Source organism: Grammomys surdaster, unplaced genomic scaffold, assembly GCF_004785775.1.
Source record: "Grammomys surdaster isolate TR1022 unplaced genomic scaffold, NIH_TR_1.0 125956, whole genome shotgun sequence".
Lineage (NCBI taxonomy): Eukaryota > Metazoa > Chordata > Mammalia > Rodentia > Muridae > Grammomys > Grammomys surdaster.
This window is the reverse complement of record NW_021620775.1, coordinates 1301910-1315553: the sequence shown is the minus strand read 5'-3', so window position 1 is coordinate 1315553 and position 13644 is coordinate 1301910. Positions and strand designations below refer to the sequence as shown.

The window sequence follows — 13644 nt, the reverse complement described above, 5'->3', positions numbered from 1 at the left end:
CTCTCTCTCTCTCTCTCTCTCTCTCTCAGCTAGTATTGAACTCACAGAAATCCACCTGCCTGGCTCTGTCTCCAGAGAGCTGGGACTAAAGGAACATCACCACCCAGCCATAATGCTGTTTCTTAAGAATAACGATTTTCAATCTAAGACTTCTATACCTAGCCAAACTACCAAGCAAATGTAAAGACAAAAATAAATACATAAATAAATAAATAAATAAACAAACCTGTTCCAGAGAACATGAAATCACAAATCTCTCACTTTCTAGAAAATCCTGAGGAAGTCCTCAAGCTCTTAATTCAATAAGGAGAAACATGGGTCAACAGAAAGAAAGGAACACTAAAGAAATGACTGTGTAACTGTGTAGCAAAGTTGCAGGTTAATAACTATACTACGCTGAAAGTGTGGGGGAACCTGGCCCAGAGCTGGTCCAGGTAATAGAAATTACTGAGGGCCCTCTTCGCTAACATGTCTTTTTGCCAATGTTCTCATCATCTGTATTCAACAATGTCCAGGTAAACTGTAGACTGAAGAAATTCCTTCTCTGAGACTGATCACAACAGTGGTTTCCAACCTGTGGGTTGTAACCTCTTTGGGAGTTGAACCACCCTTTCACAGGTCACCTAAGACCATCAAAAATCATGGATGTTTACATTCCTAACAGTAGCAAAATTACAGTTAAATAAAGTAGCAGCAAAAGCAATTTTATTGTTGGGGGTCACAACTACACAGGGAACTGTATTAAAGGGTCACAGCATTAGGAAGGTTGAGAGCCACTAGCTTAGAATAAATTGTTCCATCAACGTCTACTTAGGAAGTTCCTAGTTTGATCTACTGGGAGCCCCAGGTTTGCCCATGATAACCTTTAAACACTCCTGTTCACTATCTGTCACTAAGCCTATGCCTCAGCCCAAACCTAATGACCCAAGAATGGGTCCATTTCTCAAGGCTTTTATTCATGTACAACACAGGCTTTCCTTTTTTGCTTTTTATTTAGTGTTGATTTAAAACTAAAAAATTAAACTCACCAAGTACTTATAATTGACCAAAAAAAAAAAAAAACCAAAATATTCAGGAGAAAAACCACTAGCATGGGATCACTTTACTTCAATCTGGAATAAACATTCACATATTAAAATAAAGATCCATTTAGATACCAAAAGAAACCCGTAGATAAGGGTTAGAGATACAGCTCAGTTAGAAGAGTGCTGTCCAGCATGCACACAGCCCAGAGCTGTGATCTCAAACACAGCCTAAAATCTGATGTGGAAGTGAATGCCTGGAATCCCAGCCCTCAGGAGGCACAAGCAGGAGGATCACAAATGCAAGGTCACTGTCAGCTACACAGTGAGTCCCAAGCCAGTCTGGGCTACATGAACTGTCAAGAAAGGAAGAATAAAATAGAGAATGTAAGAAAGGAAAACTAGTGGGTAGGGGAAGAAGGGGAACATATCGAAAGATAAACAGAACCAAAATCTAAAACTTTAAAGCATCTCAATTTTAAAACATGTTCCATAAAAAGGATGTTATAACCATGCGTTATAAGTGAGATGTAAAACATTCAGCAATATATCCCGTGATACTGACAACAGCTCTACTAACCTCTGATTCATCGCCCTTCTCTCTATAAGCAGTTGCAATACTGGTCTGAACAGCCTTAATCCAGGCCTGGCGAAGCTTTTCGGAATCTGCCTGGAGCATACAACTTCTAAAAAGAAACAGCATCATTTTGTCAGACAATAAATCAGAAGTCAAAAAAATCTACACTTTTTTCTCACTATGCTATTCAGCACATTTTTTTTAAAAAAAAAATGTATATGTATTAGTGTTTTCCTTGAATGTAAGTCCGTGCACCACTGTGTGTCTGCACAACGTCCTTAAAGGCCAGAAGAGGATGTGAGATAGACCCCAGTCACAGCCAGGTGTGCCACCAATGTGTGTTCTGGGAAGTGAACCCTGGTTCTTGGGAGGAGTGGTTAGTGCTCTTGACCAACAAGGCACCTCTCTAGCTGCCAAGTAATACTTTTAGCACAAAGTAATTTTAGTTGAAGTAGGGTTTCGTGTTCATCTATCTTTTGGGCAGGTATAACTGAGACAAAATCAAAGTACAAATAAAACATTATCTCCTAAAAACAAATGACCTATCCTCAACACTTGAAAATTATAAATAATCCAAACACAGTGCCACACCTCTGTAATTCCTCGTCTCAGAAGCTGGGAATGCTGAGTTCCAGGCCTGCTACTTAAAGGCACTACTTTACTACTTTAAAGGCAGCTACTTAAAGGGTGTGTGTGCATGTGTGTGCATGCGTTCGTGTGTGTGTGTGTGTTCTCTCATATTTTCTTCCCCCTCTCCCCACACTGTAAGCAGAACATTCATTTTAAAAAATGAGGTAGAAATTCCACCTATCATACACTCTCAATTCAACATGATCTCACAGAAGTTTCACACGGACCAGGCTTGGTGCCACAGACTTGTAATCCCAGCTACTCAAGAGGTTGAGTCAGAAGAATGACAAGTTCAAGTCTTACTATCATCAAGATATAAACAATAAAACGCACCCAGTTTGCATAGGGGCACAGAAATAATGTTTTACAGGAAGCAGAGAGCTCAGTAGTGCGTGCTTGCCTAACATGCTCCCAACCCACTAAGTAAAGAAGCAATCTCTGCAGATTTCAAAGAATACAATACATGAAGAAAAGTTATGTAAGTACTTGGATATAACATCTATGTTTGCTACTGGAAGTTATTTTCAAAACATTAATTCTATTACAGTGAAATCAGAAATTGGAGTTCTCAAATCTGGAAAAATCTTTGAGGCAAACTACAGAAACATAAAAACAGTTCTCAAATCCTTGCCAACAGCTTACTTTGTTGGAGAGACGACTTCAAAGCAGAACCGTCGCTCGATGTCCTCACAGTGCTTCACTGTGCAGAGCCTGAGGTCTTCCACCACCACCGTGGGGCTGTCCTGCAGCAAACAGGCAGACTCGGGGTTACCAGCTCAGCCTTCTGCACCAGCAGCAGCAACCACAACCTTCAAACACACTCCAGGAAATGGCCTCTTTAAAGGATATCACTTTATCATATCGTCACTATGTATAGAAGATACACAACTAATGGAGGTGATTCTCGATCATTCATTCAATGTCTTACCAAAACTGCTGTATGTAAACTACATGCGCTCATTTACAGAAAGGCCTGACTCCCAGGAGCGCTAGCAAGTACTCAGGCCTCCCCTTGTCGGTCCTGCTCCACCCACTCATGTCCATTACACCATGGAGTCCCTCTCATATACAGAAAAGCTACTTTCTCCCCCAGGAGAAACTTTTAATGAGTCGTGTTTTCAATAGCCCAAAGAGAAACAAGATATTGGTACATTCTTCTTAAAATTCTTACAAGAAAGATAACAGATTTTATCATTTTCTAATGAAAATACTAGTACAAAAATCAGAAGAGAACACCAACGGAAACTACAAGGTTCGCACGGGCCTGTAATTACTGTAGCCATCTCACAAGCAGTGGTTACATCTTTGCTTCACAAACTACCGCTGCAGGCTAAATACGTGGAAAGCAAGCTATCAATTAAAAAATGCGTCTTAAGTTCCAGTGTCTAGCACTCTCACAAGCCTTCCCAGTACAGCTTTCCAGTATATAAAAATCCCTTACTTTGCAATAAGGCTCAAGCAAACACACACACAGCAGTAACAGGGTACAGAGTTCCCATTTACCTTACTAACAGCATATGGTTTCATTTCTATCACCACCTGCCCTTAGATAATGTATATATACTAAAGACATACTTACTGTCCACAGCCTCAGAATAGAACTATGGGCCATCAGGTTACTCCTGCCACATGACTAACCAACAGAATTAGTAAAATAAAGGTAATAACCTCGCTACACAAAACATCTCAAGTCTAGGAATTAAAATTTCAGAATTGGAGCTGGAGAGATGGCTCAGTGGTTAAGGGTGCATACTGCTCTTGCAGGAGACAGGAGTTTGGTTCAGGCAGCTCACAAGTGCCTATTCCATCAGACCTGATGCCCTCTTCTTACCTCCACAGGGACTGCACTCAAGTGTACAAATCTGCACTCAAGACATACAAATACATGGCATAATTAAGAATAAAAATAAAATCCTAATTAAAAGGGGTGGAGAGATGTCTCAGCAGTTAGGTGCACTGGCTGCTCTTTCAGAGGACCCAGGTTTGATTCCAGGGATCTGTAACTCCAGTTCCAGGAGATCTGAGGGCCACTTCTAGTTTTTATGGGCACTGTATACATGGCACAAAGACATACATGCAGGCAAAATACCCATACACATTCAAAGAAGCAAAAAGAAAAAAAATATTTAAAAAAAAGAATTCCTAATTTAAATTCTTAATTTAAAAGGGTTACAGAAATGGCCCCACCTTGAAGGGAGCTTACTGCACACAGAGGACCAGAGTCGGTTCACAGCCCTCTCATGAGGTGGCCCCCAACCACCTGTGACTCCTAGTCCAGGGGGATCAAACACCGCAGGTCTCTGTGAGCACCTGCACTCACAAGCACAGAGATACATGCAAACACATACACATGATCAAAACAAGGATGAGGATGATGATGCAGGGCTCAGTGATGCAGGCCTTAATCCTGCACTCCGGAGGCAGACGCTGGCAGACCCCTGTGAGTGAAGTCAGTCCAGTGTAAACAGCAAGTTCCAGGCCAGCCAAGGCTGCATGGGCAGGCTGTGCCTTAAAATAACAATCTGGTGCCTCTGGGGGCACTGCAGTCACACGCACAAACGTGCAGTCAGACACACACAAATGTGGAGTCAGACGTACATGTACACATGAATGAAAATGAATCTTTTTATTTTTTTTTTCAAAAAGAATTTAGAATTCCAATCACTGTGCTCTGAAAGTTCAAGGGTCACCAGCTCCCACTCTGCTTGTTATATAAACCAAGAAGCAGTCATTTCGAGAGGTTTGCATATAGGTATTTATGGACTTCAGTATTCATAGAAACAAAGAGACAAAGAACTAAAACCAGAACTCACCAGCTTTCCGCTTTATTGTTTAATGACATACCTACCTTAAACTTTTTCTGGTAAACCAACTGATTGTTCTGTATGGAGAACCAGCGTCTAGACAGAGAGGAGACAGGAAAGATCACACACGTGTGGTTATTCTGAGCAGGGGATGTCTGGAGAAGTGCACCGCTTTGCTTTCATGACTGAGTGTCTGAGGTATCTACTGAAAACTCGGAACACACATCTTAAAGTCACAGGTTAGGGAGAGAGACTTCCTGTTTTGGTTCATTTTATTCATAATTTTATATTTTAACAAAAGGCTTTATTTTTTCCTGCTAAGAGCATATGATAACTATTTTTAAAGTTCAAATGTATAGTTTTATTTTTGAGGTACTCAAAATAATTAAAATCTATTTCCTCAAGAATCAACATTTATGATATAGAAAACTAACACTGTGAATAAAATGTCCATTTATAAAAGTAAAACATTAAGTAATGGTAATTTATTTTCAAACTTCAGAAATTCAGCAAATGTTCGATTTGATCAGCAAAACAAGAGACTATCACTTTGAACTGTATCAAAGAGGAGATGATCACAAACTATTTCAAAATACTTATCAGGAAAATAATGTCATCACATATAATCCCTCTACTGTCTATATGTCTCTCCTCATTACTGTAAAGTTATTAAGAAAGCAATTGTTCACAATGTTCTTTAGAAAAAAGCTAGGCAATGTAAGCCATGTCCACTACTTCTAATTCATTAAAGTAATAAAAGGAACAAAAGACATAAAAAAAATCACAGTCAAAAGCCATTCATAAAGAAGCAAAACTTCTCACCAAGCACGAAAAGTGAACAGTATCTGAGCGGTTATTTTTAAATTAGTTTCATATGAGATGATTTTTAAAATTAGTTATTAATCTATTAGCAGACAGAGATTCTACCTTTTCATTGATACTAATAAAAATTACTAGAAATTGTATTTAGGTGTTTTGATTTTCTATTTTCAAATTTTTGGTCATTTCTCCAAAGCTGAGGAGACCAGAAGACACCTTGGCTGTTTTTCAGCCTTGTACAGGGGGTAGGTTTTCTTGCCACGTGAAGACATAACAAACCTTTTTCATTGAATAAGAGTTTTGTTAAATAAGCATCTAAACAAAACAAGGTGGGGTGACACTGAACACAAATCAACAGAGCAGAAAAGGGAGAACTTCCGGGGTCTTGTGCGGGGCCAGGCAGGGTTAGAGACGTTAGAGGAAAGTCCTACAAACAGACCAGACGGTGCAGCCTGCCACGCGGATGACATGCAATGGAAACAATCTCCCGACCTGATTAAAGTCTTGTTCTTAAAGCTCACTTGAGGAAGGTGAACAACACCAATAATAACGTCCAGACTGGATGTCATAGGAGTCCTCTTACACAGTTTGGGGAAAACTAATTTTATTCAACAATGGGAAGACATCCACATAACCATGTAAACTTTTCATGCTTCTGAAGGCCAAAAATTATTTTTCTTTTGACTTTGTCCATTTTATGGCAGTGTTCCCTAAAAATCATCATCATCATCATCATCATCATCATCATCATCCAGATAAAACTGTCTCTGTTCCACCAGGAACTATCGCTTCAACTATCCTTGTGGAATGTATGCATTTTGAAGTTCAGTTTCCCTGACATTTATGTGCTTCTGGGTAACATTCTTATATCATTATGTTTTGTAACATACTTAGAAAAGACAACACAAAGTTCTCTTCATTTGTGACCTCCTTAAAGAAAACATATCCTAGGTAGAGAGGAATGAATTGCAAAGATGTGTCTGTCTGACACAATCTTCCTTCTACCACCACTAAAAACATACATCTGACATCAGCCAGCACTCTAGCTGGGTAGCTAAGGGCGTTCAGTTGATGAGATATACATATAATGCGGGTGTCCAGACAGAGTAGGCATGTTCTCTGGTGTGTATGCACATGCATACACATGCATGCGGAGTCCAGAGGACAACTCTGGGGAACTACCTGACTTCTTTGAGACAGTCTCTCATGTTCACAAACTGGGCTATACTCGCTGGCCATCAAGCCCTGGGGTCTATCGCTCTCCCTCTTCAGTGCTGGGATTATGAGCACAGGCCAAATGTGGCATTTGCACATGGGTTGTAGGAGATCAAACTCAGGGCCTCAAATTTGCAAGGCAAACATTTTACTGACTGAGCTCTCTCTTCAACCCCTGGAATAGAGGTTCCTATAAAATAATCCTAGTGACTCTTAATATTTCCAACAAAGAGAAAGTGTGGTAAAAAGCTCGTAGCCTATGAATTACTTACACACACAAATACTTAGCACTTGAAGCACTCAGTACAAGAAATTTTAAAGTGCTACAAAAACTGCAACGAGATCTAAGAGACAAGTTTTGGAAATCACTGTGCTGACACAGTACATAGTCTACAAAACTAAAAAGTCAAGCACACATGTAGACAGTTTCTAATTCCCTATGTAAGAAAGTAAGACACACTGCATCTATCTCAAACTGAAGTAACTTAGTATAACTTAGACCAACATGTTATGTTTATTTTTAAATAAATTAAATACTATTACCTACCAAGGAAAACTTCTAGGTGACAAAATTTGGGTCAAAAGGAAAAAAATATACTTGTAAAAATCAAATATATTTTACCATATGTGATCTTAATATCAAAAATATTGGTAAAAGTCACAGTTCTAAATTTGAAGAAGCTTTATAACTAAAATGATATAAATCATGGGTTAATATACACACTCTGGTGCTAGATAAACATGGAATACAATGTGATGCCTAATGATGTACTGTTTTATTTTCAACATTTGCTGTTTTCACAGAAGAAAGTGATAAAACAAAGAAAACCTAGGCCATGACAACAAACTCTTTCAACAGAATCAGTGGCTACCTCAGGACGCATCACAGTTTGCTACTTTATGTCCCTCATAAGAAACAGAAGCCATCAGGAGCTCCAGCCACTTGGTCTGTATCCATGTGGCTAACTGTAAGCACATCAACTGTCTGTCCCCAGTTCAAACCCACTGAGGACATGGGCAATTAAAAGGTGTAATTCTCTTCCTCAAGTAAATGCTCATATTTTCTTTCTAATTTAGAGCATGGAGAGATAGTTTTATCCATTGCAAGTAATCCAGCTGAACACGGGTTAAATAGGCACTTTCTCGTGCTTACAAAAGAGACTGGGTAAGAAGAGGAAGGCCAGGAAGCTATTTGGTACCTGATGTGATCGGGCTTTTTCCTGTCATGTGAAAAAATGGGGCAGGGTTAAAACAAAAGGGAAAGGTGTAAAAGAAAGAAAATGCAAATGTGCAAATAAGCAAAGGACCGGCATGATACAAAACTAAGACAAAAATTAAAGAAACAAGCTTAGCTAATAATCTAACAATGCAGTCAAAAGTGTTCATGTGTTTGATTTACGTATTATAGATATATGCAATTTGTAGTGTTTCAATTCTAAAGAAATGGAAATGCTTTGAAAATATTTGAATTATTATATTACTATTACCTTACACATCTATTATGGTTTTCTACCTCTATGGTCATAACTAGAAAATACAGATAGTATTGTGCCACACATCAATAAGCTGTGCCTAGAAAGTAAGAGGAAAACCACTACATGTTTATCGATAGAAGCCTTAAGCAAACACAAACTTTTTAGAAGGAAAGCAGGGTTACCAATTAAGAATTTCAAAGATCATAAAATGCTGACTGAATAAACCCCCTACCTGCCCACACCCATGTTCATCACATGATAACAAAGACTCTAAGGCCACAGATCAATATGATTCTTTCATTGGTTTCAGGGAAGGGTGGGGAGTAGAATGATGGAGACAGGCCGGGCTATGCAGTCCAGGCTAACCTTGCACCCGCAGTCCTCCGGCCTCCTCCATCTCAGGAGCTGGGACCACTCAGATTTAGTGCTTCTCATTCTTCTCATTCTTAACTGCATCGGCACTAAACTTTAAGCTTTAAACTTTGTATAATACGTTTTATGCACTGAGTTGTGTTTTCTGGTCCAACAAAGGAGTCTGCTTCTTTATTAGCCTTTCTACCTTAGTGCTAAATTATGTTTAAATTATTTTCCTTGTTATTCTTTTCCAAATTCATTATGAAAAGCAAAAAAAGAAACACAGGTTCCAGTGTTTAAAATCTGAATTGGCACTGCCATACCGGAAAAAATAACTTGATAAGAAAGTGCAGTGTGCCAGACTTTGTGGCTCCTGCCTTTAATCCCAGCAGGCAGAGGCAGGAGGATTCCTGAGTGTAAGGCCAGCCTGGTATCCTGGTCTGGAGTGAATTCCAGCCCCATCTCGAAATTCCTCACTGTGGCAGACTTTAATGCACCCCCAGAAAAATAACTTGGTTCTAGGACCCAGTCACACATCCAAATCTGGAGATGCTCAAGTTCTTGAAGATAAAATGCATGGAGAGACTGCGTGTGTGTGTGTGTGTGTGTGTGTGTGTGTGTGTGCGCGCGTGCGCGTGCGTGTGTGTGCGTGTGTGTGCGTGTGTGTGCGTGTGTGTGCGTGTGTGTGCCTGTGTAACAGAAAGACTCTCTCCATGCTGCCCTCTTCTGGGCTCAGGTGCTTTTCCCACCTGGGCCTCCTGAATTAACTGAGACAATAAGCCTACATCACTTACAATTGCTATCATAATGTAAATACTAATTAAAATAGTATCGTTGCATTGTTTAAATAATCATTACAAGAAAAAAATCTCTATATGTTAAGTACAGAGATGTTTAATCCCAAAATTCTGATTCTCAGTTGGATGAGTCCATAGTGTAAGATCACACAGAGCGCTAACACTGGAATACCCTTCTACGCTGAGATGCCACAGAGGCACAGAGGAGGGGGATTGAGCAGGGACAAGACTGGCAATGCAAAGGGTCAAGAACTTTCCGTTCTCATGCTAGCTGCTCTCACACGCAAAACAAGAGCGTCTCACTACACTATATAATAATAGATGCTGCTTTTCAAGTACAACTGTAGGTTATGAAGCGTGAGGGAGGTTGGTTTTTTGTTGTTGGTTTTTTTTTTTTTTGACTATTTAGGAATTCCTAATCACATATTCCTCAGGATGGAGATCTTTAATAGTTGACATTAAAAATATGATATAACATCATAAAGTTATAGATAAGATCAAAGGAACCATGATATGACTGTGCCTTAGGGTAGCTACAAAAAAAGAAAACTTTCCTTGAAACCAATCAAACAGTATCTTTGAAAAATACTTAAGTTGTGAGTGAAAAAGCTCAATATCTGCAGAGGCAGCTCCTAAGACACTTTTAATGTTAAGGAATATAAAGTCTTACTCAGAGCAGTAGAATGTACTGCAATGAACGAAGAGGAAAAACTAGGGAAAACACCAAACCAAGCATGGACAAAAGAAAATTATTGGCATTTTCCAAGATTAGATTTTTTTTTTGAAAAGCCTCACTTAAGAAATGCAAATGCATTTGCAATCTTTAACGTTAATAATACCACAGGAAAGCTCTCACTAATAAACAATTACTGCTCGCCCTTCTGCCATTTACAGAATTCCCTTCTGCTGTATTTGCATACGACCTGTCCCCCAAAGGTTTTGTGCTAGATATGGCTCACAGTGTGGTACCACGAAGGGTGGTGGGACCCTTCGGAGGCGGGCCTTATGCTGGGTGACTACATCATTGAGGACACGGCCCGTGAAAGGCGCCATTGTCCTACAGTAAGTCTGTCGAATGACACCGGTCATTTAAAACAGAGAAGAGACCCTTTCCTAATCTTCGGCTTCCTATCTCACGATCTCAGCCATACAGCTCTTCTACTGAAACAAAGACCCTCAGCGCAGGTTCCCTCAATGGAGTCTTCCAATCTGTAATTTCAAGACTACAAAATGAGGAGAAAAATAAATCCCTCTTCATTTTAGTCATCTCCTTGCTGAAAATGAAGTTGACTATAGTCAGTGACTCTAAGGGTCACAGGCAGCACCTCTGAGCAGCAGCCTCCTTCCTGAGGGGACGCCTTTCACCCTGCAGACCCTGGCACACCTACAGCAGGGATTTGCAGTTGGATTTATAGCTTTTCTCTACTTGATCTTGCCTTTGCTTTAGTATCCGTGCCAGTTAATATGGCTCCTAAGACAAATAATACAAAATCGTAAGGTCCTCATCTGATCTGCTATTGATGTTATTCTGGTGCTCTGAACAGCGATGGAATTCTCCACTAAGAAAGACTCACTGTGCTTCAGTATGGAGTCTGAGAGCACATCTCACTGAAGGGTCCAAGGAAATGTATTTCTTTTCTTAATATAATGGTTACGTCCCTAGGGATTTATTGTATTTTCATTTTCTTAAGCTTTAAGGAGGTGCTTTGTACTCTGAAGGTTAAAGTTCAACTCTAACCTTATACTATAAACCTATATTGGATAAATAATCTTAAAGAACCTACCACACACTAGCCGTTTCCAGCTTCCTATGCTAACTACAGAATTTGTCAGGAAGGACTTAAAAATGACAATTGTTTTACATTGTAGCTCATGAAACACAATTTTAAGTTTTCATTTTTACAGTATAATAACTGAAGCATTACTGATAACCTCATTGCTACATCTGCTCCTTTAGTACCTATGTCTCATTTAAAAGTTCTACATAACTCAGAGGCTTAATGATAAATATCATTATTGTTTTCAGAGTATAGCAACTCTCACATAAAGATAAAATATTTCAAATAAAACCATTTAGATTTTCTACAATATCAAATACTAGAGAAATGCTCAATAAGCCACTGACATTTAGAAATGTTACTGGATGTTTCTGAACTTAAATACCAAGAAACCTAAACAGGAACAATCAGACCCATTTCAGTACAGCACTGAGACGCCCATTTGAGTGAAACAGGCACCAAATGAACTTACTGAGAAGACCCTCCTGACGCTGGTAATGGCCGTCTTAAGAACAGCCTTTTCTATTACTCTTCATTACTACGAAATTATCCTTTTTTTAAAAAATTTATTTAAAAACAAAAAAGAAAAAAAGGCATCCTTGAGCAACAGATCAATCACAAACGTTCAGAAGGACGATCCTGCACCAAGCAACCTTTCAATGCTATTTGATATGAAATTATTTTACTTATCATATTAATACAGTAAAATATTTTAAATATTCTTCTTTGTTTTATTTTGCAATTTTAGATACAAAATCTTATTATGCAGCCCAGGCTGGCCATGAACTCAAAATACTCCTGCCTTTACCGCCTGAAAGGATTACAGGTGTCCCCATGACACCTGGTTATAATTCCATTCTTGTAAGACACCTAATGGTTTTGTATTTTATAAAAATTAATTCAGCAAAAATTTAAACCTTTTACTAGCTATCACATTTATAATAATGGAATAATGGTTACCGTGATTTACCATGTTCTACGTTAAGTGGTATTAAAAAGGCCAAAAGCCAAATGGTCAGGGCCATCTGGGCTTGAGACTCACAAGGTTTTTCTTCCTTCCTTCCTTCCTCCCTTCCTTTTCTTTCTTTCCTTCTTTCTTTCTTCCTTCCTTCCTTCCTTTGTCTCTCTCCCTCCCTCCCTCCTTCTCTCTTTCTCTCTCTCTCTCTTTCTTTCTTTCTTTCTTTCTGTTTTTTTTTTTTTTTGCTTGCTTGCTTGTTTTGTTTTTTTAAAACAGGGTTTCTCTGTATAGCCCTGGCTGTCCTGGAACTCACAAGGACCCACCTGTCTGCCTGGGAGGTAAGCACTGCTGCCACCCCACCGTGACCTGGCCAAAAGTAAATTCTTAATAAAAAATATAATTCTTAATAAAAGATAAGTGAGAGTTTAGTCATTATAGCCCAAGTATTAGAAGAAGTAGTTTTCTCCTTTAAGCCTTGAGTTTCAAACCTAAAGATTTGTGTTTTCGTTTTTCACCTGATCATTTGGTAGAGTTTAGATAGCTCTGGAGGGAAAAAAGTTGGTAATTACTGGGAAAGCCCAAAAGTGGCAAACAAGTTGACTAATCAAGACTAATGTTGGAAATCCATTACCTGTTCCACGTTTTGAAGGCGTTGCTGGCTCGCTTGAACAGATACCCTTCCATGACAATGCCATTCGCCGCATCTACATTATACTCTAGCTTGGAATCGTCACTGGAGAAATCCTAGACAGAATAACACACACAGGAGTTCAGATAACTGTGTTCCCAGAAAGAGCAATGTATCCAGGGAAAAGAGCTTTTAGAAACATTTGGAGTAAGACTTCCATAAGAAAGGGGGAAGGACATGATAGTGGAGATATGCCTCAGCACGCTGACAGCTCTGGCTCTCCAGGAAAACGCTAAAGTGATGACAGAGACACAACTATGTAAGACATGGCGCAGGAGACAGACTGTAAGGAAAGACACACACGCACACAGAGATGCAAAGAAAAGGACTAAGACTGCAGGAGCATTACTACTGCCCCTGAGCAGAGAACTCGGATCTGACACATAGCAGCGTTCCTTCCATCTGTAAGCACCTGATGATACTGGATGTAGCGCTGCTGCTGGAATCTGTGAGCATAGTCATGATCTGTCTGTCAATTAGGAAGGGACACTTGAAGGACACTGAAGAAAAAGAAAACTGGAAGTCAG

General features: G+C 39.4%; 1 protein-coding gene across 1 annotated transcript in view; it reads right to left on the bottom strand.

Annotated features, from left to right (window-relative positions):
• Acap2 (ArfGAP with coiled-coil, ankyrin repeat and PH domains 2) overlaps positions 1-13644 on the bottom strand; it is a 109174-nt gene that overhangs the window by 23023 nt on the left and 72507 nt on the right. The window contains exons 10-13 of the mRNA XM_028753803.1: positions 13061-13173; positions 5078-5129; positions 2872-2972; positions 1603-1708 (exon numbers count right to left, since the gene is read on the bottom strand). Coding sequence (XP_028609636.1) covers positions 1603-1708; positions 2872-2972; positions 5078-5129; positions 13061-13173 — 372 coding nt within the window. The remainder of the gene's footprint in view (positions 1-1602; positions 1709-2871; positions 2973-5077; positions 5130-13060; positions 13174-13644) is intronic.